The following is a 25,796-nucleotide window of genomic DNA, read 5'->3' on the forward strand; positions in this document are numbered from 1 at the left end:
GGTAAAGTGAAACTCGCCCCACTGTCAGTCTGAATTCAAATATAGTAAGGTATGAAGTCTGCTGTCTTTACGATTTTCTGGGGTAGAAGTCCCACAGGTTTTAGTGTATTCTTGAGTTACTGTTCCACAGCATCCAATGGTTTATGAAGCTAATTTCAGATCCTTTTGAGACTGATGACAGTGATTAAAAAGAGAATGTTTTTAAGCAGAACTATCAACATGAAAAACATTGGAGAAAAATAAATATAATGCTAATTTGTCTGTATTTTTCTTAAGGTCGTTATCAGATTGTTTGTTTTCAGTTAAAAGTAGTATGTGTGGATGTAATTGTCTAGTTTGTCCATTCAACTTCTTCGTCAGAATCTGTTCTAAAACACGCTGTAGTTAGTAATTTACTGTTTTGCACATTTTCTTTGCAAACTGAAAACTTGAAGAAAGGTGTTCTCTCTTCTGGGAAATTACAAAACTCACAGTTTTAGAAGAGAATAGAATATATGGTTTGATGTTTTTAGTGCAACAGCTACTAATCTGAAAGAAAAAGAAAAGTCTGATCAAAGCATATATAGGCATCAAGATGTAAGTAAGTTGTTCAAGGCTTTTAGTTTTTATGTAATTTCATTTTGGAACAATAAAGAAAATTCTTTTAGTCTGAAATGGTTGAAGTGGGGCCTAGTACAAATCACTTAGATACTTGGAAAGGGAAATTTCTCAAGTCACCTTGTTTCCACAATCTTTTGTCTTGTCTGCAAGCTGAATTTTTCTAACAGATCAGTATTTCCTGTGTGAATTCCTGAGCAGTCTGGTTGCCTGTTGAAGGCAATTAAATGCCGCCCCGACGCCTGATCCCATCAGATCTCAGAAACTCAGCAGGGTCAGGCCTGGTTAGTACTTGGGTGGGAGACCTCGTGGGAATACCGGGGGCTGTAGGTTCTAGTCCTGAGGCCTTCACTGTCATCGTCCAAGCTCGCTCGGCCATGGCAGATGAACCTCAGGAGTTAAATGGTGGGGCCAGTTCTGCGCACGCTGTGCCTCACCTAAAAAATCCACTGTGCAGGCTGAAAGGACACACCCACGTGGGGAGAGCCCTGCCCAAATCTTCGTTCGCAAAGTCGAGCCATGATGATGATGATGCCTGTTGACCTCACATGCTTTAATATCTTAATTTGGGGTCTTTTTCCTCCACCCCCGCCTTAGTTTGAAGGATATTCTCCCCACACTCCGAATTATTTTCATTGTATGTTGGAGAAAAAAGAGGAACAGATTCTTGTACTAAGTTATTATAATCCTCGCCACATGAATGGAGTAAACAGCTGTTTTTCTTGCAGGACAATTGCCTGGAACTTGGTGGCCAGTTACTATGAAGAGTTGCCCTTTGGTCGATGTGGATTAATGACAGCACAAGAGCCATGGAGTGGCCACTACAAAGTTGAAGCTCCTATCTGGATTACAGGTAAAAATTTTGCAGTTAAGAGTGTGGTGATCTGACACTGCGCATCACTGTATTTTCCAACGCTTTTATTTATTTAGTCTTTTTATGTGTAGTACTTTTGTACCCAGTTAAGGCAGATTTATGGAAAGGTTTGTGAATTTTTTCCTCTATTAAAAGTAAAGTGCCCCTTTCAATAGAAAGCAGAAAGATCTAATTGCAAGGGAAATCTTATTATCTAACCTTTAGATGTGGGAAAAATGAATAAGCTACTGCCTTCATAGCTATTACTATTGAAATAGTTTGATCTGAAGTGCCCATAAAGGTTAGTGTGCTTTCCTGTTTCTTTTCCCTCTTCTATTTTTAATATTTGAGGGGTATCAATTCCATTTGGTCCTTCTCAATTTGAGAAAATGAAACAAAGAACCTCTGTATTGTTACCCTTGTGTAAATCAGCATTTCCTTGAGCCTGGGGAAGGGGAAGTGTGTTCACATAGTGCCAATGGACACAGATTCCCTGGCTACTCTGTAGTCCTTCTGTAATATTTTACTGTCTTTGCCACAGTTATTGGAACAAGTAGGATATGCAGTGCCACGAATAAGGAACAAGATAAGTGCTTTGATTTTTGTTTTTCTGCTAGTTAGCTGTATATGTAAAAGCATTAAAAGAAAAATGGTCATACTGTCCCATGAACAGTTCAGAACACCTGAGCAGTTGTTCCTGTCTCTGTGTTGCTCAGGATTTTCATGATCTGGGTCATATTCTTCTTTGATATTCTCTCTTTTATGCTGAAAACATTACTTATTTAGTTATTCCTCATGAAGATGCTAATTTTTCTCTGTCTCAAATATTTTTTTTTTAAATAAAAAAATAGAGATTTGTGTAAGTTTAACCTGTGATGAATATTCAAATTCCATGTACACGAGTACCTTATATAGTGGTGTAACAGTTTGTTCTTCCTGTCTAAATAATCACTATCATTTTAACTGTTTTGTCTGCCACAGAATTCATGTTTTAAATTGTGTCTTAGAATAATTCTTTAATCTTTCTTTTTGTATAGGTAGAATTTGATTTGAAAGTTCTATTACTTTGTTCCCCAATTCAAGTTTTGTAAGCATGTATGAGCGAAATTTAATTGAGACTGCTAATGGTACTATTTTTTATTGTTTTAATTATTGTATTCTGATTTTTGTTCATATTGTCTCAGCACACACGACTCAATTTACTCAGCCTGGCTGGTCATACTTGGAAGTGGATGGACACTTAGAAGGAGGTGGCAGTTTTGTAGCTCTGACAGATGGTCTAGGGAACCTTACCATCATCATTGAAACTATGGTATGTGCATCAGCAATTCCAATGAACTAGATAAGGTAAAGGAAATGATTTGTTATGAAAGACCTGTCTTGAGTTATGTAGTTCAGTATCTATGAATGTTCTTTGATACCGGTGCCTTTGTTAGTGAGTCCACTAGAGGTCCCTTTTTCTGTCTGAACTTTGAACTGCTAGTTGAGTCTTCATGAAGGCCAATATGTCACTATATGTCATCTTTATCTTTTTATCACACACCAGCTTTTATTTGATGACACACTCTGGAGAGAAGTTAAATCATGTCCTTTTTTTAAAATTGGTATTCAAAATAAAGTTATTAAACTAGTGTAATTGCAGTTATCATTAAGATAACAGTGAAATAAATGATTGCTTTTTTTAGTTTCAATTCTGTGCTGTATGTTTTTCATGAACATTGCCATGTGATGCATTCCAATAATGTATGTTCCTTTTGTTAAATTTGTTTTTTTCTTCAGACTCATAATCACTCTCAATGTATCAGGCCTCGATTGCCTAATTTCAGTGTCACACCTCAGAGAGCAACTTTCTACCTCAAAGGGTCTTTTGTAAGTAGATCTTGAATACATTTGAACAATCTTGTAAAATGAATTACTATTCATAATCAAATACATGTAAGACAGTATGACAGGTTAGCAAGACATTAACAGCCTCCAATACTAGAGGCTGTTACACACCTGGCAAAGTTTTAAGCATTCTAATACTGCTTTTGCCATGAGATGCAATGTCATAACTGAAATCATAGAATTGCTGCCTCTCAGTGTATATATTGAAGAAAGAATTTTCCAGAAAAGAAATGGAATGGAATTTTTCTTTAGAATTTATTCCAAGACTGCATGCTCTGACTATGTTGATGTAGTTTGTCTGGCCAGCATGGCCATTAGCATCTTTCCAGGGGAATAACTGTAGTTGATTTTGTACTGTAGATTATGTTGTTGCATCCTGTGAAAAGATGATAATCTCCCATTTGTTGTTTATTCTTTTTTAATCTTGCTAAACTAAATTTCCCCTGAAATCTGACCTTTAGTTTCACTGTAAACTGAAGTGGCTCTTTTGTTAATTGATTTGGATGATTCCTTCTCAGAAGTTGACAGTGTTTACTTATTTTAAATTTCATTTTTGGCAGCATTATTTTCCTTAAGGAGGAGATAGCTTTGACAATACTTTTGGCAATAAAATAGTTTGCTTAGGAAAAGCTAACTCTAGGTTGCTTGCTTTATTGTTGATGTGAGTAACAAAAAAAATTGTAGTGGTTGGGTATGATTAAAATATGTAATGTATTGATATGCAATAGTATTGCAGAATTTTGGAGATCTGTAAGCAAAATACTTTGCTCAAAACTGAGTATCCATGGATCAGAAATTAAACTAAAGGTCTCATTAAAGTGAAATAGCAGGAGATTGTTTCAATCTAGTTACTCCCAGGCAGAGAGCTTGTATCAAAGGGGTATCATTATTGATAAAAGAGAAGTTAAAGGTTGCATGTCTAATTGCAGTGCTTTCTGTCTTTAAACACAACGTTACTGCGTGTTGGGACAATGTCTTATTGATATATAGTCTATAAAAATATAAGGCATATGTAATGACTAGCTGAATAGAGTTATGGCTTCTAATGAGATCAGCATCTTTCAAATAAGAAAAATTAGACACCCATAGAGGACTGATACTTCTTAAGGCAAATATTCAGGGTTGTTTATTTTGCTGTTGTGTTTTAAATTGTATATTGTGTTTCATTGTAGTATATGGTGGAAACCCTTCAAGTGTGGCATTCTAGACTTGGTTTTGAATCGGGAAACTCCAGTCTTTTTCAACAACTCCATCCTCTAAACGTGAGTTTTAATTACAGTTTCTCTGCAATTTCAGGTGCATCTTCTCCCTTTCCTGACAGACGTTCATACTTAAAGTGCATATTTAAGGCACGTTTCATTAAGGCCACTTGACTACAATTTTACTAGCTATAACAAGCTTACCTGGAGGTAATAAAGAATTTGGGGGAAAGGAGTTTTCAAAATAGCCTGGAGATATTAAGTACTGAGTCAGGAAGACAAGACTTTTGCCTTAAAACAGGACTTCGGAAGATCATCTTTAGTTGAGGAATTTGGGTATTTTGTCATTTAGTGTTTAACTTTTGTAGCTTGAGCTGTCTTCAATTCCAGGTGTGGAGGGGAAGATTTTCTATAGACCTAGATGTGGATGAAGTCTACACTTTAACAACACTCAAGACAGGACAGAAATGTGTTTATGAAGAGCCACCTCCACCTCAGCCCTTTCCTTCAAATTACAAGGATGATTTTAATATACGTAAGTCAGAATTCTCTTATCCAAAAGCTTTATTGACACACAGATATAATCATAATGTAGAAAGACAGTAAGTTATGCTGTTTGAATCATCTACATGAAGTAGTCTGAAGGTCTGTTTTATTTTTTTTTTCTATACCCGTTTCTCCTACAACTTACACCTGTATACTTCACTTGCAATGGAGGTGTATTCAATTCTGTGTCTTAACTGGGTGCTCACTTGTAGTTTTTAAATTCTTAATGCAAATGGTATAGCTCATAACTACAGTGAACTAGTTTTTGGAAGGAAGATAAGGAAGAAGGCAATTCACTTTGTTCATGTATTTGCAAAAACTGGTGGGTGCTTAAAAATTCAGTTTTAGAGACTGTGCTTTGATATAGCAGTAAAAATTCTAGAGAAAATTTTCAGGGGAAGTTTCTGAAAACAAGAGTACATTAAAAAAAATGTTTTAGTGTTGATATCTATTTTATTTTCTGAACAGGTAATCCACCTTTCAGCGAAGCCCCAAATTTTGCAGATCAGACAGGTGTCTTTGAATACTTTGTAAATGCTTCTGATCCGGGAGATCATGTGTTCACACTCCGCCAGGTGGTGGTTCAGCGGCCCGTCACTTGGGTTTCTGATGCAGACCAGACCATCAGTATCATAGGAAATTTTCGGTGGTATGTAAATACTATTTTCTAGTGACATCTGGGGAAGTGTCCTCCTTACCAGTGTGAGGTATGATCAGTTAATCTGTCTCGAGCCTCATTTCTGTTGGACGAAGAGCTTTTGCTTTTACATTCAAATTCTCAGCACACATGTAGGAATTATGTTGTAGGGGCCTCCAAAGGTCACTGAGCCCTGCTCAGGATCAAAGATCAACTGTGTCTGTCTAAATGACTCTAAAAGGATGGGGAATCCATCACATCTCTTGGTTGCTTGGCCCACTGCTGCACTGTCTTGGAATTTTTTTTACCATGTCCTGCTGGGCATGTTTTTTCAAGCTTATTTTTCTGAACAATGGATCTGAGTTGACATACTAGAAAGACCAAGTCAAAATCCTAATTTAAAGTGTGCCCTAAGTTTCAATATTTTTTAAATGGGCCAAAAATATTGATTACTTTTAAATTATATCATTTTGAGTTGTCTGGCTTAGTTGTAGCAATTTGATCAACCTCTTAATTCCCAGACTATCTAATTGATAATTCGGTTGTATTTGTTGCAGACTGCCATCTTCTGAGCAGTTCCTAGATTTGATTCAATTGCTACAAAAGCGAGTTTTATTTATGGGTAAATGTGATTGAAGTTTACTGCTTTGATAAGAATATGGTTACAATTTCAATTCTTTCTAGGAGCTTTACTGGTGGTAATTCAGAATGAAGCAGCATATTTTAGAATAATGTTTATTTAAAATTATTAAGCCTTTAGGAAAGAGACTGTTAACTAATTGTGGTTTTAGTAGTAATGATAAATTTGGTGCTTAAAACTTTTTCTTCTATTAAGAAGTCTAGCTTAAATTCTTTCGATGTGTTCTCTAAAGTAGCCATTCTGTCAGTTATTTTTCACTTTGATTAGATCATTGTTCTCCCAAATGCTTTTCCAGAACATGCTTCACATTTCTAATTTCAGGCCTGGAAAAGGGATTTGATCTGAGGCCTGGAAGATTACCATCATCTTGTAACTGGACCTTGTTCTTCAGTTACCTGATGTTTTCTTTTGCAGCTTTCTGTTAAGAAAAATCTCATATTACCCCATATTCCCTCATTGAGTAAGCCATATTCAGTGATTCCTCTAACAGCTACTCAGGATGTATTCTTGAATTACTGTACTGAGATTCTTAAAAACTTCCCAATATGTCATTTTGGCTCTATTTCTTTCTGAATTTCATCTTTGGTTCAGAACCAAGCTGGCTTCTTCAATATTCAGCTGACTATGGAAGTTCTCCTGATCTGTAACTTTACATAATGTGAGTCCTCAATTTCAGGCCTTCAGATTTGTTTGCTTCATCCTCAGTTTAAGGCTCATCTTGTCCCTGGGAGGTGTTTTCAACAATTAGTGCATGCTATTGAAATTCCGAGCCAATCTTGCACTAAATTTGTCTGTGGAATGATACTTGACTTCGGTCATCAGTGGCAATTTATTATGATTCAATTTCAGGATTATTTAGTTTGTTTTATTTTGCATTTTTAACTTGTGCATGTGAAAGGATTTTTTCCGCCTTCTCTTGAATTTGTTAGTGTTTTGCTCTGATTGTTTTATTGAACTTAGCTATATTCTGAAAACATTGCTATTTAATTAATTTTGCATTGCTTCCAGTCTCTTTATAATGGCTAAAGAAGGATGTAGGAGTTCTCTTGTTTAATACATAGGGAGGCAAGAAAGTAATCTTGTTTGTGTAATGAATATATATCCAAGAATCTGATACTTCTAATAGCATTACATTAGAATGAAAACTCAGTGTTCTTACTGTTTTGTTAGAGGTGAGGAGAAAAGATATTTAAAATACATATTCTTTGATGCAGTTATCAGCTGATTTGGTGTCACAGAGAGTCTTTTCACATTCTGTAAATAATCGTGGATAATTAGAAACCTCCTAAATATGTGACCTTGTGGCTGCATTCATATTGGAAGTGTTTTCAGACATGGAATATAGATTTTTAGTTTGAGTATATATTAACAGAGGTAAAGAATGCTTTTAACTTTTATGGTTAAGAGGCTTGTAGTGCAGCTTCGGGGAGGAGGAAGTTGTGCAAACTTTCTAGGTGCTGTTTGATGGTTCCGGTATTACTTTGCTTTATTCTCATTCAAAGCTGTCATATGTATAACACAGTGCTTTATTGTTGAGCTGGGGTATCAAATAATTTCAGCCTATTTGAACATTTTGTTTTAAAACATTTGTTTTGGCTTTGGGGCAAGCAGTCCTGATTATTTAAGACTTGCCCTGTATTAAAAATCGTAGAGAAATGGCAAATACTAGCAGATGTGGTGCTATGACCTTGAATCTTGGATTTGTTATAGTTATCTAGATCAACTTTTCATTCAGCAGACCTGACAGTTTTTCTGTGAACATGCAAAATCCTAATTGCCCCGCTTACGAAAATCTATGAACTCTCATGTGGGAAATGAATCTAAACAAGTTCTGTGCTGATCCCACATTCAGATTGCTAAATCTTTCCTGAAAAACGTTGCTCTACTGTGTGAGGAATATTCTGCCTACTGCCTGCCCAAAAAGTTATTCCTTCCTTGTTAAAACACTAAACTTCTCTTACAGGGTAAACATGACAGTCACTTGTGACATCTACATAGAAAAACAGCATGATGGAGGCGTGTTTATTGCAGGAAGAGTTGACAATGGTGGGATATATGTTCGTCGTACCAAAGGAGTTTTCTTCTGGGTTTTTGCAGATGGCACCTATAGAGTCACTCGTGACCTGGGTAAGCAGCGCTTTGCTAAAGACAATGCTGGCATATGGACATATCTTTTTGATAACCATGTTCAAAATTGATAACATTCAGATTTTGTAGTTCAGTTGTCATCACTATAAATTTAACCTGTTGTGTTCTAATGATGGGCACTTTTTATAGGTGGAGAAAGCATCTGAAGGCTGCTGGCTGGCTTGCTTTCTCAGGCTCAGCTTTCTGGATTTTTTGGTTTTCCACTGACAAAACCTATTTTGCAAATACAGGTTTTGCAAATATAAATTAATTTTGCTTTTCATAAATACTCTGATACAGTATTAATTACATAAATTACATTAATTACATCTGTATTTTTAAACTACACAAAAAAAATCCTGATTGAAATGCAGGGTCTTGTCTTACAGAGCAGTACAAGGCACTGTGCATACATCTGGCTTAGGTGAGCATAAGTGGCATACTTTTCCCTCAAATTATGCATCCTACTGTTAGTCTAGCTCAGTGGAGTGAGAGCATATTCTCTTGTGATGTTAATATTCACGTGTGTTCATCTGTAGAGCATCTGCCAGGCACATGAAAGTGTATGCCATAATACTTCATCAATAGCTAAAAGTTCTTTTCAATTTGCTTTCGAATAGTGGCAGGTTATGTTGTTTAAATGCATTTCCTAAGCACTTCATGAATATAAATTAAAGTTTTCAATAGTTTCTGATGAGTAAAATGGAGCTTCTAGATCTACAGTACATCTGATATATTTTTGTGTGTGTGTATTCCTTTCTTTTTTTACCACGGACATGGAGTGTAAAGAAGGTTTTACATAGCTTCTCTTAACACATTGGTGCTCCCTAGGGAAACTTTGCAATGTCTAATTCCATAAAAACTTAAATTTCAGCTGTATGTGAAAACCTGCTTGTGTTTAGGATGAACTCCAGTATTTACCTTTCATAAGACATCGCTATGTTACCCAATTAGTTTCTCAGGCTGTCAAAAATAATTTTTCCTGGGTGAAATGATTAACCACCTCATTATTGCAGGCTGAGAAACTTGTTACACAATATGATAATTTTTTTCTGTACAGCTATTCTCAGTCACCTTTATAGTTTTCTAGAAGGGAGCCTGAATGTTAAGTTACCTTGCAGCTAAAACTGCCTGCCAAATAATTGAAGACTTGTAGCACTTAATTTTTCGAGTCTTCCATCCAAGTGTCAGTCACACCCAATTTTTACTTAGCTTAAATTTTGACTAAAACTAAGCAACATGATGATGTGGCAACTCCAACCCTGTGATTTAAAACAGTTCCAAACATTACACAAACAAAAAGATCTATAGAACAAGCAGAGCCATAGCTACTGTCACACTTCATGAACACCTACTTTCAGTAGAGTGAATCCTCATCTCATGTCAATTTGCCAAGAGCATTGGAGATTTCAGTGAGATAACAGTCCTGGCAAAACAGGAGAATCCACTGATAATGTAGAGTCTGGGTTTGCATGTTAAGCCTTCCATGCTGCAATTGAAATTGGTAAAATGTCAGTCCTGAGCACTTCTGAAAAATAGATATTATTTTCCTCTTTCTGGCTTGGTGTTTATCAATTTCAGCAAAGGGCTGAAGTTACACTTTGTTGACTTAAGCATGTTTTGCAGCTGGAGAAGAAATATTAATGAAAGGACTTTCTGGTGTCCGGGATAATGCATGGCACACACTTACTCTCAACATTCAGGTAAGGACACAGGCAAAAAGCCAGAAAACAGTTATGAAACTTCCAGTCCTAGATGGTTTAGACAAAACTGTGCTATACTATTGATGGTCTACTTGCTTTAGTTTACCCTATCTAAAACATAAATAATATCTATTGTTTTAAACCAATATTAAAATGCCATACCAAGTTCTGCTGCCTGTATTTTTAAAGAGATCTTGAGAAACTCTAGAGGGTATACAAAATAACTGGAAAGATAATTGAAAGATCGAGGTGTAGGAGGGTCAGAGAGGCAGATCTCCTGTTTAAGCTAACAGAAAGATCATGACCTGACTTCCTCTTCTGAAGACAGCTGGTAAGCTACTAAACTGGCCAGTTCTACAATTCTCTCTCCCACCTGTTTTAGCCTAAGGCCTTGTATGTGCAGCTAGCAAAGGACTAGGGAACTCAGGTGAGCTGCCATCCTTCTCTGCTGTAATGAAAAAGCATGGGCATAGTGTTGCTGTATAAATGGGCTATAGCTAAGAAGCCTGCCCGTATTTTTTCTACTCCTTTTGACCATAGTCACTTGGTGAGGAAAGTATTCTCAAACTCTGCTTTCAATATACCTGTGTGCTCACCTTGGTGTGACATTGGTGCAAATAACTAAAAGTCTATAATTTCTTCTTCTGAATGCCTAATCCCTTCGTCTAGTGTAACCTTTGCAACTGCAGTGTGGCCTGAAATGTGGGGAAGCTAGAATCCTAGCTGGGGAGATCTACTACTGAAGATAACTCTTCTAAAATTATGCACTGAGTCCCTCATAATAAAATGTCATTGTGTATTAGGAGGTGTTTTTTGTCTCTTGTGCTATCACAGTTGGAGACAAAGGGACACTTGTACCTGAGGCATTCACTGAAATGGATGTAGTTTAGTTTTGGCTTTGGTACATCTGCATTTGTGACAGTGATTGCCATCTGTAAAATAGGCCTTTGTTGACCTGAATGGTTTACTGGAGAGGAACATAAATCACTTAAAACAAATGACAGTCATAGTAATTTTAAAATTATGGTTCTTCAAGCTTCCTTCTATACTGTTAAAGTTCATTTTCTACCAAATAGACTTGATGTTGATGCCATGAGAGACATCAACAGGACTTTGGCAGGACTTTGAGCCAAGTTAGCATGGGATAAGATAAAAAAGTGATAGTCCTTTAATATCGGGCCTAGGGCCTTTAGGAATACATGATGACATGCACATGTGTGAAAGCTCTAATTTCCATGGCTTTTATAATATGATCCATCCAATCATGACTTTACATGTCTCCAGTTCAACCTTTTTCCCGCCCTGGTCCCACCCCTGTTCCAACCCCTCAGGAATCGAGTCTGGAGTCAGTGGGACCCTGTCTTCATCAGTGCTCCTCTTCTTCGGCACACATAGGGCTCTTGGAGCTTTTCCAGTGTTCTTGGACCAGAGGTTGTTGGCTCATGTTTATGTCTCATTCTGCAGGCCTTTCTGATAGTCTTCAGTTTTCTACCTTGAAAAGAATCTAAACAGCTAAAAGAATTTGAGCTACTGATATGTTGCAGAGGTTCGCATGTATAAACATTGAACGTAAGCTGCTAGAAATATTAGGACCCTAAATCAACATTTTACTACAGTTACAAGTACTTCTAAAATCTATAAAAATGAAAAAATCAAAAAATCAAAAACCCCTTTAGGCATCATGTAATGATAGAAATGCCCTCTTTAAAGAATTCTTACACTTACTCCTTCTTGAAAGACATTCTTTGCATCTACTTGTGTCTATAATTGTCTTTCAGATTAAGAAATACAAGTGAACTGAAGTCCATTTTTCTAAATACTGTTTAGTGGAACACTGACAAGATAAATTGTAACTTTTCCTGAAACTGTTCTTAATTTCAGTGGTTTGAATTGGCTTGAGCGATTCATGAAAGTTCTGCTGTCCCCTCTTCCTCTCAGCTTAATGACTAAATTACATCTATCTTTATTTTTGACTTCTGCCTAATTCTGCAGAATCAATGTCAGGTGTATCTTATCCCCTTAAGACAGCTGGGCTGTTGGAGTGAGCCTGTTATGAGTGGAGGAGGAAAACCAGTTTACCTTTCAGGTTCTACACTGAGTTAGTAAAGCTGTGAGTTGGGGAAGATGAGCCTTTTATATATTCACTGTAAAGGTATTAGATCTGTTTCACAGAGCTGATAGACACTGGAGGATTCTATGCAATATTTAGAAGAACCTCTGCATGAAAAATGTGTGAAATGTAGTTGAAAGTTGACTTGATATTTTTCTGCTTTGTCTTATTTCCAATGTGAGTAGGCTCAGTGTCAACACAGACACTGGATTTTACAAAGCTAACATTTTCCTTTTTTTGACAGGGCAATTCTGCCTCAGGACTGTTAAATGGTTATCCACTCTGGGAGAATGTCACTGTTTCTAAACCAAGGAATGGCTGGGCTGCTCTTGGAACTCGCTCATTTGAGTTTGCACAGTTTGACAACTTCCACGTTGAAGCTAGCTGAGGTGCCTTTCATGTTTGGAGAACCCAGTCTCATATTACGTTGAATAAGAGCCAATTCAAACTTGGAGGAGAGTTTAATGTTATGCTGTGATTGATCTGTCGGCAAAGAATCTGTATTCTTTCCTTATTATTTGTATAAAGGTTTACTTAACTAGATGTCAACATGACTGTAACTTTATCCTCTGGTTGCTATGGGATTTTTGTCCTTCGATTTTTAGGGGTAAATTTTAGTTGAAGATAATGACGAAAACAAATTCATGGATTTAAATATCTTTTAATGACAACATCTTAACTTACCAAATCACTTCTAAACTTACTAGCTCACTTCTAAAGATAACTTTAGAAGTTAACTGAAGACAGATGCTTCTTAAGCTGCATGTTTTAACACTTCCACGATTATGTCCATTCCTTTCACTGTGAAAGAAAGAATTAAATGCCAGTAAGCCTTATGAGCCAGTGGCTCCATACTTTTGTAGGTCTTTCATTCTCAAGTTTCATTTGGATAAAGTACCTAGATTTTCAATAGTGAAAAAAGATGTTTTATCTGTTTTTCTACTACAGTCTGTGACTAGACATTATTGTACTCCAAGTGCATTTGATTACTTCTTCCTGATTACTTCCAACTTTCATTGCCAGCCCTAAAATAGATCCTATTTTCAGTGGAATGTAAATGTGCCTTATGGCTGATCAGGCAGTGCAGGATGTGCCTTCCTTCTAATCTACCTCCTCTTTCTAATGAAAGGATTGAAATGGATGAAAAGGAACCATAACTTGTAAGTTTGTTGATGATAACATTATGGATTTTTTCAGTGGTGCAAAGAATAAAATCGTTGCATCATGGTTGCTGGCAAGCAGGGAGTCCTTATTTTTGTGTCAGGTCACAAGTATAAACTGGCCTTTTGTTTCTAGAAACTTTGGCAACCATCTCTCACTTTTGATGGATCTAAAGTATAGAATAAAAGCATAAAAATGTTATTTAGCTTATTATTTTAATTATTATATTAATTACTGTAGCACAGAGGAGATATGGATACTATCACTTCCTGGTATAATAAAAAAATTAGTCTTTGTCCTTAAGAGCCTGCAATCTGTTCATGAGCTAAGTGGCAGCAGGTGGACACAGACAGAATTGTTTAGTGAGCCATGCAGTGGTATTGACATAGTATTGTCTGTTTTTAAATGTTTCCTAAGTATCATGGATTGAAATTCAGGGGGAAGTTCAGATTCTTGAGAAAGGAAATCATTGAGAATATAAAGAGGTACTGAATGGGATTTTCCACATTCAATTGGCTTCAGATTTTTTCTTGTTTGCTGTTGGTCAGTTTGGGTGAAGATGATGTCTATTGCTGTAATGCCTCCTATGTCCCTCTACTTTTCACATTGACATCTTATTTAACTGACAAGTGAGTAGTCTGCAGACTTGATTGTGCACTAATAGCTGTATGAGGCCATTTGTAGCAGGCAATATCTTGAGAGAAAGATTTATAGAGATTATTCTTCTGCTCCATTTTACTTTGAAGGCTGGTTCTGGTAAGTGTTAGTTTCAGTCTTTGAAGTTGTCATCTAATAGAGAGTTAATGTAATACAAATTGTTCCTGGAAAATTTTTATGAAGTTTGTCTTCCAAATTAGTTTTTGGAGAAAAGATAATTCTATCTCTAATAGTTAGAAGACAAAGCATTTTTAGTTATTGTACTGATACTGCTCATTCCTATGTGCAAATTTTATACATGCTAGTAACTTTGAAAAATGGTTCAGACCACTAAACTTTAAAACTCTTAGAAAGCTTCTAAATATGACATAACTCTTTACTTAACTGGGTGAAAAATGAAAGCCAGTTTTCCGTGTCAGTATCGTTTCATTCTTGAAGTGTGGATGCAGGTCTGTTCATTGCTTGCTTAATTTCATAAGGAATGTCACTGGCCACTCCAAATGTGAAGGGATCTAATTTTAGGTCCTCATATTCATGTAATATGAGTATAATATCTCAGAATAAATTTATTTCAGCTGTGATAGATTTTCCTAGTGTGATACTTCTTGGGGAGTTCTGGTAGCTTCCGTGGCTGAAAGTGGTGTTTGTGCAAGAGATCAGCAATGATGCAGTTATTATTCCAAAGAAGCTGTCCAATTTTTTTTACCTTTTAATGCACTAGTGTAATAAACTGTACTGTTATATTGTGTACTAAACACAATGTATTTTATCACTGGACGTGTTGATTTTTTTTTCCCTAATCTTAGTTTACAATGTTAGAGGATTAAAGTGCTATGAATAGAGTAAGTGATTTAATGTTGATATAATGTTATTCATCTTTGTATGTCTGTAATTCTTCACCCTTCAGCAGACTGTAATATGTTTGGCAATAACAAGCTGTCAGGTTTTTCACTGAGGGGTGGATTTATGTTGTTGATTATAAACACTAATCATTCCAAATGGACAAATAAAACACTTAAACCCCCTTTATTTGTGTAGAATGCTTCTATAAATGGGTCTTGGTTTTCTTCAGTAAGAAAGCTGACAGTCTTTCCCTTGTGTTTTCTTATAAATATGCTTGGCATTAATTGTGTTGGAAGAGCTTTTCCGACACTCTGAATAGCCAACCAGTCCTCATTAACAAACATCTCGAAATCCAAATGTGTTAGGACTTGTGCTGTTGATAAAATTATTTTCTTATAGTGCTCAATGTATGTTTTGCGTCTTACTGGGTGTTTTTGTTTTTGTTTTTTTTTGCTTTTAGTGAAGGGAATTAAGTTGTATTTGAGGGCCAGTGATGCAAAACTGCTCTACTAAGGTCTTAGGAATTTGGCTGAAAGTCAGTTACTATGTATGGAAACAGTGTTGTACAGATGTACTTTTAAACTTTAAGAAGGCTTCTTCACTTTGAGTATCCTTTTGAATCTAGCTTCAGATACAGTATTTTTTTATAGCTAAACTTAAGTGTTCAACTTTACAAAGAGGGGAGAAATTCCATAGAGCTAATCACGTTTTCCAGGCTATCATGCCAGCAGATTGGAATTAGCCTGGAAATATTGCCTTCCAGTATCCAGGTATGTGCTACCCCCTACACAAACACTGCATCAAAATCGATTCTGCCCCTTCTCTGCAACCCCACCTCTGAGGTTTGACACAAGCAGTTCTTGGGATTTTCAAACCCTGCAAAACACTGTGACTTCTTTGCTTTAAAATTACAGGAAACTCTATTACTTTAGGCTAGTGATGATGGTTCCTTTTGCAGCTGCCTCCTTACATCACTATAAAAAATAAATTTCTACTTCCAGATTTGATTTGAAGTGGTAGGGGTTTGCTTTTTCCTTATTGAATCAGTTTTATTGCATCATAGCAGCAGGTTGGTTATTTTCACTTGATAAATTTTAATTTGCTTACCTGGAGTTTCTATCCAGAGTCCATTTTCTGGAGTGGTTTGCATGTTATCAAAATAACCACCATAATTATTTCTGTCTTTGATGATTTCAGCAGTATGGCCAAAGAGGGATGGTGCTTGGACTTCATTATTCTTACTCTGATGATCTGGGTTTTTTGGAGAGTTTTTTGTTTATTTTTGTTTATTTAAACACATTATAAGTATTACATTCATACAAGTCTAGTACATGCTAGTAGTGACAGGCAGGGAGGTTGTAAAAATACCCTTAATTTTGAAGACTTGCTCGGCTTGTAGTATAATCATCAAGTAGCCCTTTTAGAGTTTCAAGCATATTATACTTTGATACTTGATGAAACAAAATACTGTGTGCCAGTTAATGTCAGGGCTTGCTGAAATAGAAAATGCAAATGATTATCCATTTTCTTAACAAAACTGTCTTAGGTAAAGGTATTTGCTTTTTAGCATGTGGCTGGAACCTTAGAAATCATCCTGATCATATTGGTAATGTGTGAAAAGTTAGCATGAGCAAGTTCCTCTTGCAGCTAGTTATGTTCCTTCCATTTATGCTCAAGTGTTGCTGAAACAATAAAGGTGGTGTTTCTAGAACTTGTCTTCTAAAAAAAAAAAACTGAAGCAGAGGAAAATGTGCATTTGCAGCAGTGTTGCCAAGCTTTCACTGTGTGCCAAAATACTTCCATGGGGTTTTCATGGTGACTAAGGCAAACAACTGTGAAACAGTGTTTTTCCCCTCAAGAAATTTTATTTGGATAAGGTTAGAAACAGACACAGAACCCAAATATCAGTTTTGTCAGGGGCTCCCAGGAACTTTGCAACTAGTGCTTTAAACCTAACTTCTGCTTCTTACACCCCAGGCTAAACTTAGGCATATCTCTGGAAAGAGGGGATGAAAATATGTTAAAAGTATTTACTGGAGTGTTGACCTTTTTAAAATGCTTTTTCTGTAGGTATCAAATGTACCTGACTAAGTTTAAACTTCACTTAGGACAGGAAAACAGTAACTTTTGTTTTTTCTGTTTGTAGATACACAATGCTATAGTAGAGGATGGCTCAGTGCAGAGTTAACTCAAGGGTGTGTAAGAGGAAACAACCTGGTACATACACTAGCTAATGTTATGCAGCCATGGCCTGGGGATCCTTTATGGTCTAAGATAGAGGCGATAACACCAAAATGATTATTAAAAACCCCAAAACACACTCACTAACAATCCTACCCCTTCCCCCCCCCCCCAGCTCAGCACGAAGTGTTCCCAAATAGTACAGGGAAAAGCAAAGAACAGTCCAGGTTTAGCTTAACTTCCTTTGTTTGGTTGTTGCTGGAAAATACAGCCATCTTTCTTACTGCTTTTCGTTAACAGTAATTTAGTGAAATGCCTGTAGAGAATGCAAGACTTCATTGTTGTTAAAAAGTAAATGCTTAGCTAATTAGAGACACTGCTGTTTCCTGGGAACACTAGGATTAAAAAGGTTAGGAAACATGAATACAGGTTATGCAGCTGAAAGGCATGTCTGTGATGTGGAATCAGTCCTGCTCCTGGTTGCAGAAGATTTCTTCCCTTTGAGCATGGCAGTGGAGCTGTATGAAAAGGGAAAATGCTTTTCTGTTACTGCCAACCCCCTTCCAAGATTTTGGAAGCTTCATGTACATCGGACAGTCAGATTGCACAGGAGTGACTCTGTAGCCTCTTAGCTTGATTATAGTAGAGTCATTTCAAAGAGCAGATGGCAATGACAAACAGCAAATCCTGTTAAAGATGCCCATATTCCCTTCTAATGTGATTGCTCTTGTAGTGGGAGCAATAAATGGTAGTGTTCACTGGCAAGAGATCAGGCAGGTTTTGTGCTGAACTGAGGGACACACTAATGCCTTGGTGCAGAGATTTATAAAGCTTCAATGGGATGCACAATGTCTCTGGCATAAGCTATTTCTTGTTCAGTCTAAGATTGCTGTTTAATGGTTCAACTTTATTTTTTTGTTGCTGCTCAGCCGATACTTTATCCTAAATAGTCTTTCAGCGTTATAGGAAATATGCTTAATGCAGCAGGGCAAGCCTGTACCAGAAAGAGGAGGCTGAGAATACCCTGTTGATCATTCAGCCCATCTCCTAGTCACCTGTGATTCTACCTTGAGAGACAAAATGCTTTGATTAGATGAATACAGATTCACTGACTGTGAACATTCCCTTCCCAAGCTACTGGCAGTCTCTTTTATGGAGTTACTGAATCCATGTGGGAGACTCATTTCAAATGCCACAGCAAGGAAGATGTAAATAATTTTTTCTAAATGTTGGTTCTAGTAGTTCTCTGCAACAAAAATTCCAGCCTCCCCATAGGCAAATATATTCTTTCCATACCTGGTTTCATTCTCTTTTCCTGTTTTCACTTTTAAAATGGTAAATACTTAAGGATATCAAAATCTCAATCAAATGCTTAGCCGGGTGAAAATGCAACAATCTTAATGTATTGTACAATTTGATTTTTTTATCTCTGTATTGCAGCTAATTATTTTTTTTCTTGAGGTGAATCTGAATATTGTGACTTTCCTTGATTTTTATAATAAATAGAATTAATGTAAACCTGGCTCTGCAAGGAAGCATCAGCAGGGCCCTGTAAGCATCTCAACTTTCTTCTGGTGTTTTAGCCACCAAGCCACAAGTCACTTTTACTGTATTTTTTCTTTCCTGCCTTCATCTCCCCACACACTCCTCAGTGCCTTATAGGGAGACTACCCAGCTGTCATCCTCAGTGGTATTATTAAGGATTGAAGGTGTGTGGGTTTCATGTGTGTGACATGGTGAATTGGGAATGATAGATGCCAATGTTCTGTACGTTCTTTGTAGAACTCAACTTCCTGGAATTCAGGCAGGGTTTTGATCTGTTTTATTAAACAATCAGGCATTGAAATGTTAATCTGAAGGATTTTCTTTCTTTTCCTTTGAACCATGTTACTTTTTTTATTTTTCCCCAAGAACCCTGATGCAGAAAGGGTGCTGGGTTGCTTTTATTGCATCAAACCCTGATTAGAGCAATTCTTGTGTTTAGCAACTTCCCTGATGAGCATATTCAGCACCCTCAGATGCCTTTGAAGACTTCTGCTTGGGGGTACTTATGCATACTGGGTCATTTCAGAAGGCAGTTTCTCTGAAAAAATGTGCTAGTTTCCAGTAAAGTAATATGCTGATTCTAAGCGTGGTGGTGATTATTTTCTGCCCTGCAATGTTTCAGCTTTGCATTGTCTAACTGAAAAGTCTTCCTGTTTCTACAAATTCAAAAGGCTGTTGGCCACATCCCCCTTGTTTAATCTTCAGGGAACTCAGCACCATGTAAATATTTCCAGTGCACTCTATTGCAAATGAGAGAAGTGTTTGTTATGTGGGGCATGTTTCTGGTGATCTAGAGATTCTCAGTTTAGGTGTATCTCTGCTGGAGACAGTGCTCTGAAATCAGAATATAATGAATTTACATAAGAACCTGTACTGAGTTTCCAAAATGTACAGTCTGTTTTTAAGTGATTATGGGACTCTGTGTGCAGTCCTGGATAGTCTTGGATTTTTTAAATAACATTTAAATTCACTACACTTGCCAGAGCTATAACTGTCTAGTGGATAGAGGTCTGCAGTGCATCCTAACATGGTTTCCTAAACTCACTCCATGCCTCAGTTTCCTCAGTTTAGAAAGCAGATGCAACACAGGGACGTCATAGCACTGAGCACTCCCGCTTAGTAGACTTGAAACAGAGCTGCTGCTTTAACTTCCCTCCTACAAAGACTAAAAGTGTTATCGGGGACCACATTAATTAAAAGCTCTGTGCCACATCCTGTCGAAAGTGTAAGTGGGAAAATGACAGTACCCTGAGAGCAGATGTGCCTCTGTTTGGCAGTTGTCAGCTCTGCATTAGTGAGGTGTGACTTCATTTCCTTTTAAATCTGCCACTGAATGTGCTGCCTTTTTTATTCTTCATATGTGCATAGAACACTGATGATACTCTAATGATAGTCACACTATGAGTGTAGGTCTTTTCACAGTTTTGGAAAGGACTCCCTTGATTCTGTGTATATTGGTGTCCTGTGGTTTCTCAGTCCGACAGTCTCACAGTAGACAAAAAACAGGCAAAAGTGATGGAGTCAGTGAACTGAAACATAAGCACATTGCCAACAGCTGCCACTACCTGCAAAGGAAATCTTCTGGAAAAGGTAAGGCAACATGCTGTGCTTCACAGAGCTGCCTTTCTAGTGAAGCCAGTAGAATGGAGATGGGTAGGATATGTTGAAAATGGCCTTGTTTGGTATAGAAGAACAGTGGAATGATGTAAAGCTTATATAGTGTCTCCTTGGAGTTGTATCAGTCCCTGCATATTTAGGCATGACTTAACAAGGGAGGAGGATTTGTGCTAATGCATCTGTAAAAGCCTGAGTACATAACATGCCCTCATAAATGCCCACCCCCAGGCTTTCTGCTTTCTTTTCACTGAAAAGAAATTATGTAAGTCATACCTAGCAAAAGAGCAGAATGGTATGAGAGGAAAACAAGGCCAAATCCACTTGTTCTATCTGTGGTTACCTTTCCTCAGTGTTGTTTTCCTGAAGCTAATGAACACTGCCCACATTATTGCTTGACTACAGCTACTTCTTTTCCTCTGGAGACCTAATTCCCCATGAAAAGTCTCTCAGTCCTAACCAAAACCAGATAAACAGCAACGCTATTCCAGTTCACTGAGTGTGACTGATACGGTATTTGAAATCACTGCTCAGTCCAGACAGTCGGGAGGGGCACCTCAGACTTCAGGCTGCAAGAAAACCCACCTCATTACTGCAAGTCTGATCTGTACTCAGAAAAAAAAATCTGTAGTGGTATCACAAAGATTGGTTTCTGAATGAAAAATTGAGGTTTGACATGAACCTTAGGACTTTTTATCTTTTGTGACAAGTTCGTAAAGCAAGAGGCCATTGCAGTGTGTGCTGAAGGCACTAGATGGCAGTGGAAGTACGGCTAAGAAAATAGCCGTCCTGCTTCTCTGAGCCATGAAAAACAAGGAATGAAGGAGGCTTTACTTGAGAAGAAAGATAAGGCTGAGTGTATGGACGGCCTTCTGTGTACAAAACCCAAGGCTTCCCTTACAAGGAATACTAATTCCTCTCAATAATTTTGCGTCTCTTTAAGCAGATTAATCTATAAAAACCCAAATGCTTTGTAAAGCATCTATTACCTACAGTGGTTTCTCTGGATCAAAGACATTAAAATAAGAAGAAGCCCCAAATGCCCAATTGCTGTCAATGGCATAGCTTTTGTGTGGCTCGTTAATCTCTAACTCATGTATTCAAACTAAGAAATTATCTTCAGTTATTATGTTTAGAGCACAATGAGTTTGCTCTTCACTGATAATTATGCTGCTACAGCCTATATCCTAAAAGCCTTTGACATGTCACAGCCCCAGTACTGGAAGGTCTCCCTATGAGGATGCAGCTGTACGTGCTCAACTGAGACTGTGTATGGGAGGGCTGTGCACAGATGGGATCACAGGACGCAACCTCAGACTCAATGTGACAGTGAATGAAATGGTGTATAGGAGTGTTTTACAGTGTACAGCTGCAAGATTGTTATTTCCCATCACTCTGAGGTTTTCTGAGGTGTTGGGCTCATTTTTTCTGCCTAAGTTTTAAAATATAAAATCAATAGCTTGGGACATTGCAAGGGACAGAGACACTGTATGAGAAAGAAGCAGCATGTCTGCACTGACAGGGGAATTGTCATCCAGTTTACCCTTGAACAAGGCAGTTCTTTGCTCAGAGGGGTCTGAGAAAGGCAGCAGGCATGTAAGGATGTGTGAGGGGAGACATGTCAGAAACAGGAACCGGCTGACTCTGGGGTGATTTAGAAGCTTCTGAAAACGAAGAGGTCAACAGTGTGAAAGCAGACAGGGAGGATGGGTTTGGCCATTATGAAGTGTCTCAGAACAGCATAATCAGAAATATGGGAGAGGTAAATGAGCAGTGATTACCGGGAAAGCAATTCACTCCCTCATGCCAGGTTTTCAAAAGCTTTATGTGCTGTAGGTTAATAGCCAACTATTTGCTTTCACTCTGGATTAAGCCTCAGGTTTCCTGAGGTGATGTCCTTCCCTGTCCCTCACAGACCCCCCACTGTCAGGCAGCTCAGTGCTGAGCATAAGTATGGGCTGTCTCAACTCAGTCTCTCTGCCAACACCTTGCTCAAGGAAATCCTTAGTTATAGGATCCCTGGTTTGCTTTCTGTACCTTTGGCATTGCCCCAGAAAGGGCCTACCTATGTGTGTGCATGGCCTGGGAAGCAGAAAGACTTTGCGTAAATTAAAACAAAGATACCAGAGCCTGACATGAAAATGTATCATTATACCTTGCCTTCTGGAAAGAAAAGTGAGAAATGTTTCTGATTTTGACAGAGACTATAGAAATAACCAGAGAACATTTGAAACTTAAATGGGGACTGTTCTTAGTCCTGCTTTTGTGTAAGGCATCCATGAGGTTTGCTTCTCTAAAGTGTTGATAACGTCATTTGTGTGGTGGGGAGAATGCACAAGGCAAGGAACTTGATGCCTATTTTTCTAAGTTGACTCTTATGACTGGTATTTCATGCGAGCTTTTTGAAGGAGGAAGATAATGTTTTCTGTGCGAGTGTCACGCCCCTGTCTAATGAGAGGTAATGTCTTTGAAAAACTACACAAATTTTCCTTAGTGTTATAACCTTAATACTATCTGGGTATTTATTTGTCTGTTTTCTTTATGAAATTCCTCTGAACGTTGGTTATTTTTACAGGCCTTTAGGTGCTCCATGCTTCTGGGTCATGGCTCTTTTCCTGATCTTCAGGAACATCTCAGGTTTTCATTTTGCCTTTCCTTGACTTTAGCTTTTTGTGCAAAAGTGAGAAAGAAACCTTTCCATGAGGTGCTGAGGGATCAAAATGTGGTCACTGAACCTTGACAGGTTTTCCCTTTCACCCACAGTGCTTTGAAGGCAAATTGCTTACCAAAAATGTGCTTGGATAAGTGAAGGATATACAGGAAAGTGGAAGAGAGATTCCAAGATATCTTGTGTCCTGTAGAGGACAACGGTCATTTGCAAGTATCTTTGGAGGAGGTGAGTTATATGGCTCTGTCTCGGACAGCAGGATAACACCAGGATGACTGAGCTTGGTGCAGCCAGCACAGGCATGGAGCTTGGCAGCCTCTTAGCAATGTTTTGAGTCATTTTGAAACATTCTTTCTGCATTATTTAGTGAGTGAATTTACTTAAGACAGAGCCTTTAGCTTCTGAGAGAGAAGGAAGAGCCGGACAAAATGCTACTGTAAATCTGCACTCACCAGTCGCTGGTGAGAGCTCCTGTTTCTGGCTTCCACATCAGTAATGACAAACCAGCTGTATGGCCCCAGTGCTGCAGCACTGGTGGGCGCCTGGGCTGCCTCAGACTGTAATACATAACACAGGGCAGTAAAGTTAATAAGGAGGACTTGTAGGAACAGAGGAGCTGTAACATGATGCCTCTGAGAGCCATACGTAACGCTCGGCAGAGCACAGTCTGCTGAGAGCTGGAATGTGAAAAACGCCACATTAGGCACAGGTCTCGTGCCAGGCTCTGGACCAAAGAAATGAGGCAGGGTACCTGGGAATAGCTAGTTGAGCAGAAACCCTCTACTAGTTATAGGATGTTTTAAGTGAGGGAATGGACCTAACTCCCAGAGGGAGTGAAGACAGGGAACTTGGTGACCTTCAGGTGGAGCTGAGGGTAGTTAGCCCTTCCCTGGAGGTTTCTGGTTAGGCTTGCAATCTGTCCTTACAACTCTCCAGGTGAAGAGATGGAAAGATATCTCAGCTGATTAAGGAAGTCTGGGAAGTAGGATTTCACCTTCAGACCAAGGGAACAGACTCACATCATCTTGAGCTATGAGTAGTTTTCAGTTGTGCTGGTATTCCCAAGAAGGGATAAGCCAAACACAGAAGTATTGTCAGCCTATTGGTAAAGTTCTAATACTGAATTAAAAAAACCTCTTGTGTACCTGAAATTGAGATGTTAATGAGTTAAGAATTATCTAGCCTTGACACCAGTCCTAAAGCCAGATTTTGTAGTCACTGACCTGAGTTTCTTATATCTGAGACTCTCTGTCTGTAAAATGCTATGTTAATGACATTATTCCAGTCTTGAAATGTAATCATAAAAAATTCTATCATAAATGAAAAGGTATGATTATAAATCAGAGGATAAATAAAAGAATAACAGCTCTTGTCTTTTAGAATTCCCTCCCTTGCATTATAGAAAGTCAGCTTCATGTAATGGAATTTTACTCTGGGGAGCTGGAACACTAGAACTTGGACTGTAGTTAGGTGAAGGAAACACAAAAATTGAGACATGAAAGGCTTAAGCTGAGCATGATACAGGGTACCTGTCACCTGTGCCTGTGGTTGGAATGGGAGAGGAAAGCATATCAAGGCAGTGATATTTTTCATTATGGTTATTATCTTTTCCAGTAAAACTGCAGCTTTAGTGATCTCTTTATTTTAGCTTCTATTGTTTGCATACAGATCATGCTTTTAACTCTAGAAAAATTCAGATTGAGAAGCCACAATAGATAGATAGATACATACATAGATAGATACATAGGATCCATTGTGTTCACAAAAAAAAAAAGTGCAAAAGTGAGGTATGACGTCCAATAACTTTTCTGGATTTGTTGCTTGAGGAGCATAAGAACTTAAAAAGAGGAGACTTATTCAGTGTGGTCCTTTCTTGAATCCACTTGGTGCATCTGGCACATCTCCTTGTCTTAGATTCACCCAAAACGGGTGACCACAAACTTGACTTCAGTGCTTTCTTTTCATATTTCATGGTAGGCATGGTAGCCCTTCCTAATGCTGATTTTAAAAGGATATATTACCATTCCAGAGCAGATCAGGATTTTTCAGATGTAGGAAAGAGGAGTTCAAACCAGAGCAACACACAGCCAGGCAGTCAAGTTTTTGTGTCTGGATTTGGACCCTCGTTTTCTCTGATTTAGTCCTGGAAATTAAACTGACAGTCTGTTTTTCTGTAATATTGAGGTTGATTGCTGTTTGCAGGGGATACATGAGGCCTTACTCTGGATTCAGCCTCATCTTATGCTGATTTACGGTTGTTGTCAGATGAGTTTTGACATTTGAGATAAGCTGTTGTAAAAACATACATACTTTTTTAGCTGGTAAAAAAATTTCGTATTTTAATGATGCTCAAGAAAACTCCAGCATAGAGAAGATGACACTCTATTAAAAACAGTAAATCAAGCTCTGCAAGCATAATAGCTGAGCTGGAGTTTGAGCTATTCCATTGTCTTTATGTTCTGCTTCGTTCCTGTAATGTACACACACAGGCATATAAACTATTTACAGTTATAGTTTTGCAATTTAGTGTGTTGCTTACAGCCACAATACAATTTAAGAAAACAGCATATTGGACCAGCTATCACCAATAAAGCTAGTTTTGCTTCATAAAATCCTCCTCAGTACATTCCTTCTGTTCCAATTGGAATATCTTCATAAACCACACTTTGAGGCATCCTGTAGAAAGACTAAATACCTGAATAATGACAAAATATGTTTTCCCTTTTACCACTGTCTGATATGGAGGGGTTGTATTGAGCGGCGTGTTGAGTAGTGAAGGGGAAAGCCTGTGTTTGCTGGTTCTGCACTGAATGATTCTAGCACTATCT

General features: G+C 37.9%; 1 protein-coding gene across 3 annotated transcripts in view; it reads left to right on the plus strand.

Annotated features, from left to right (window-relative positions):
• GALC (galactosylceramidase) overlaps window positions 1-15,142 on the plus strand; it is a 32,009-nt gene extending 16,867 nt beyond the window's left edge. For 2 of the 3 annotated variants that reach the window (XM_071557715.1, XM_071557716.1), the window contains exons 9-17: window positions 1,326-1,450; window positions 2,635-2,762; window positions 3,230-3,319; window positions 4,510-4,599; window positions 4,927-5,071; window positions 5,551-5,731; window positions 8,323-8,486; window positions 10,113-10,189; window positions 12,544-15,142. In XM_071557715.1, coding sequence (XP_071413816.1) covers window positions 1,326-1,450; window positions 2,635-2,762; window positions 3,230-3,319; window positions 4,510-4,599; window positions 4,927-5,071; window positions 5,551-5,731; window positions 8,323-8,486; window positions 10,113-10,189; window positions 12,544-12,687 — 1,144 coding nt within the window. In that variant the 3' untranslated portion in view covers window positions 12,688-15,142. The other variant, XM_071557717.1, reaches the window with a different exon arrangement.
• The last annotated feature ends 10,654 nt before the right edge of the window (window positions 15,143-25,796 follow it).

Source organism: Pithys albifrons, chromosome 6 (assembly GCF_047495875.1).
Source record: "Pithys albifrons albifrons isolate INPA30051 chromosome 6, PitAlb_v1, whole genome shotgun sequence".
Lineage (NCBI taxonomy): Eukaryota > Metazoa > Chordata > Aves > Passeriformes > Thamnophilidae > Pithys > Pithys albifrons.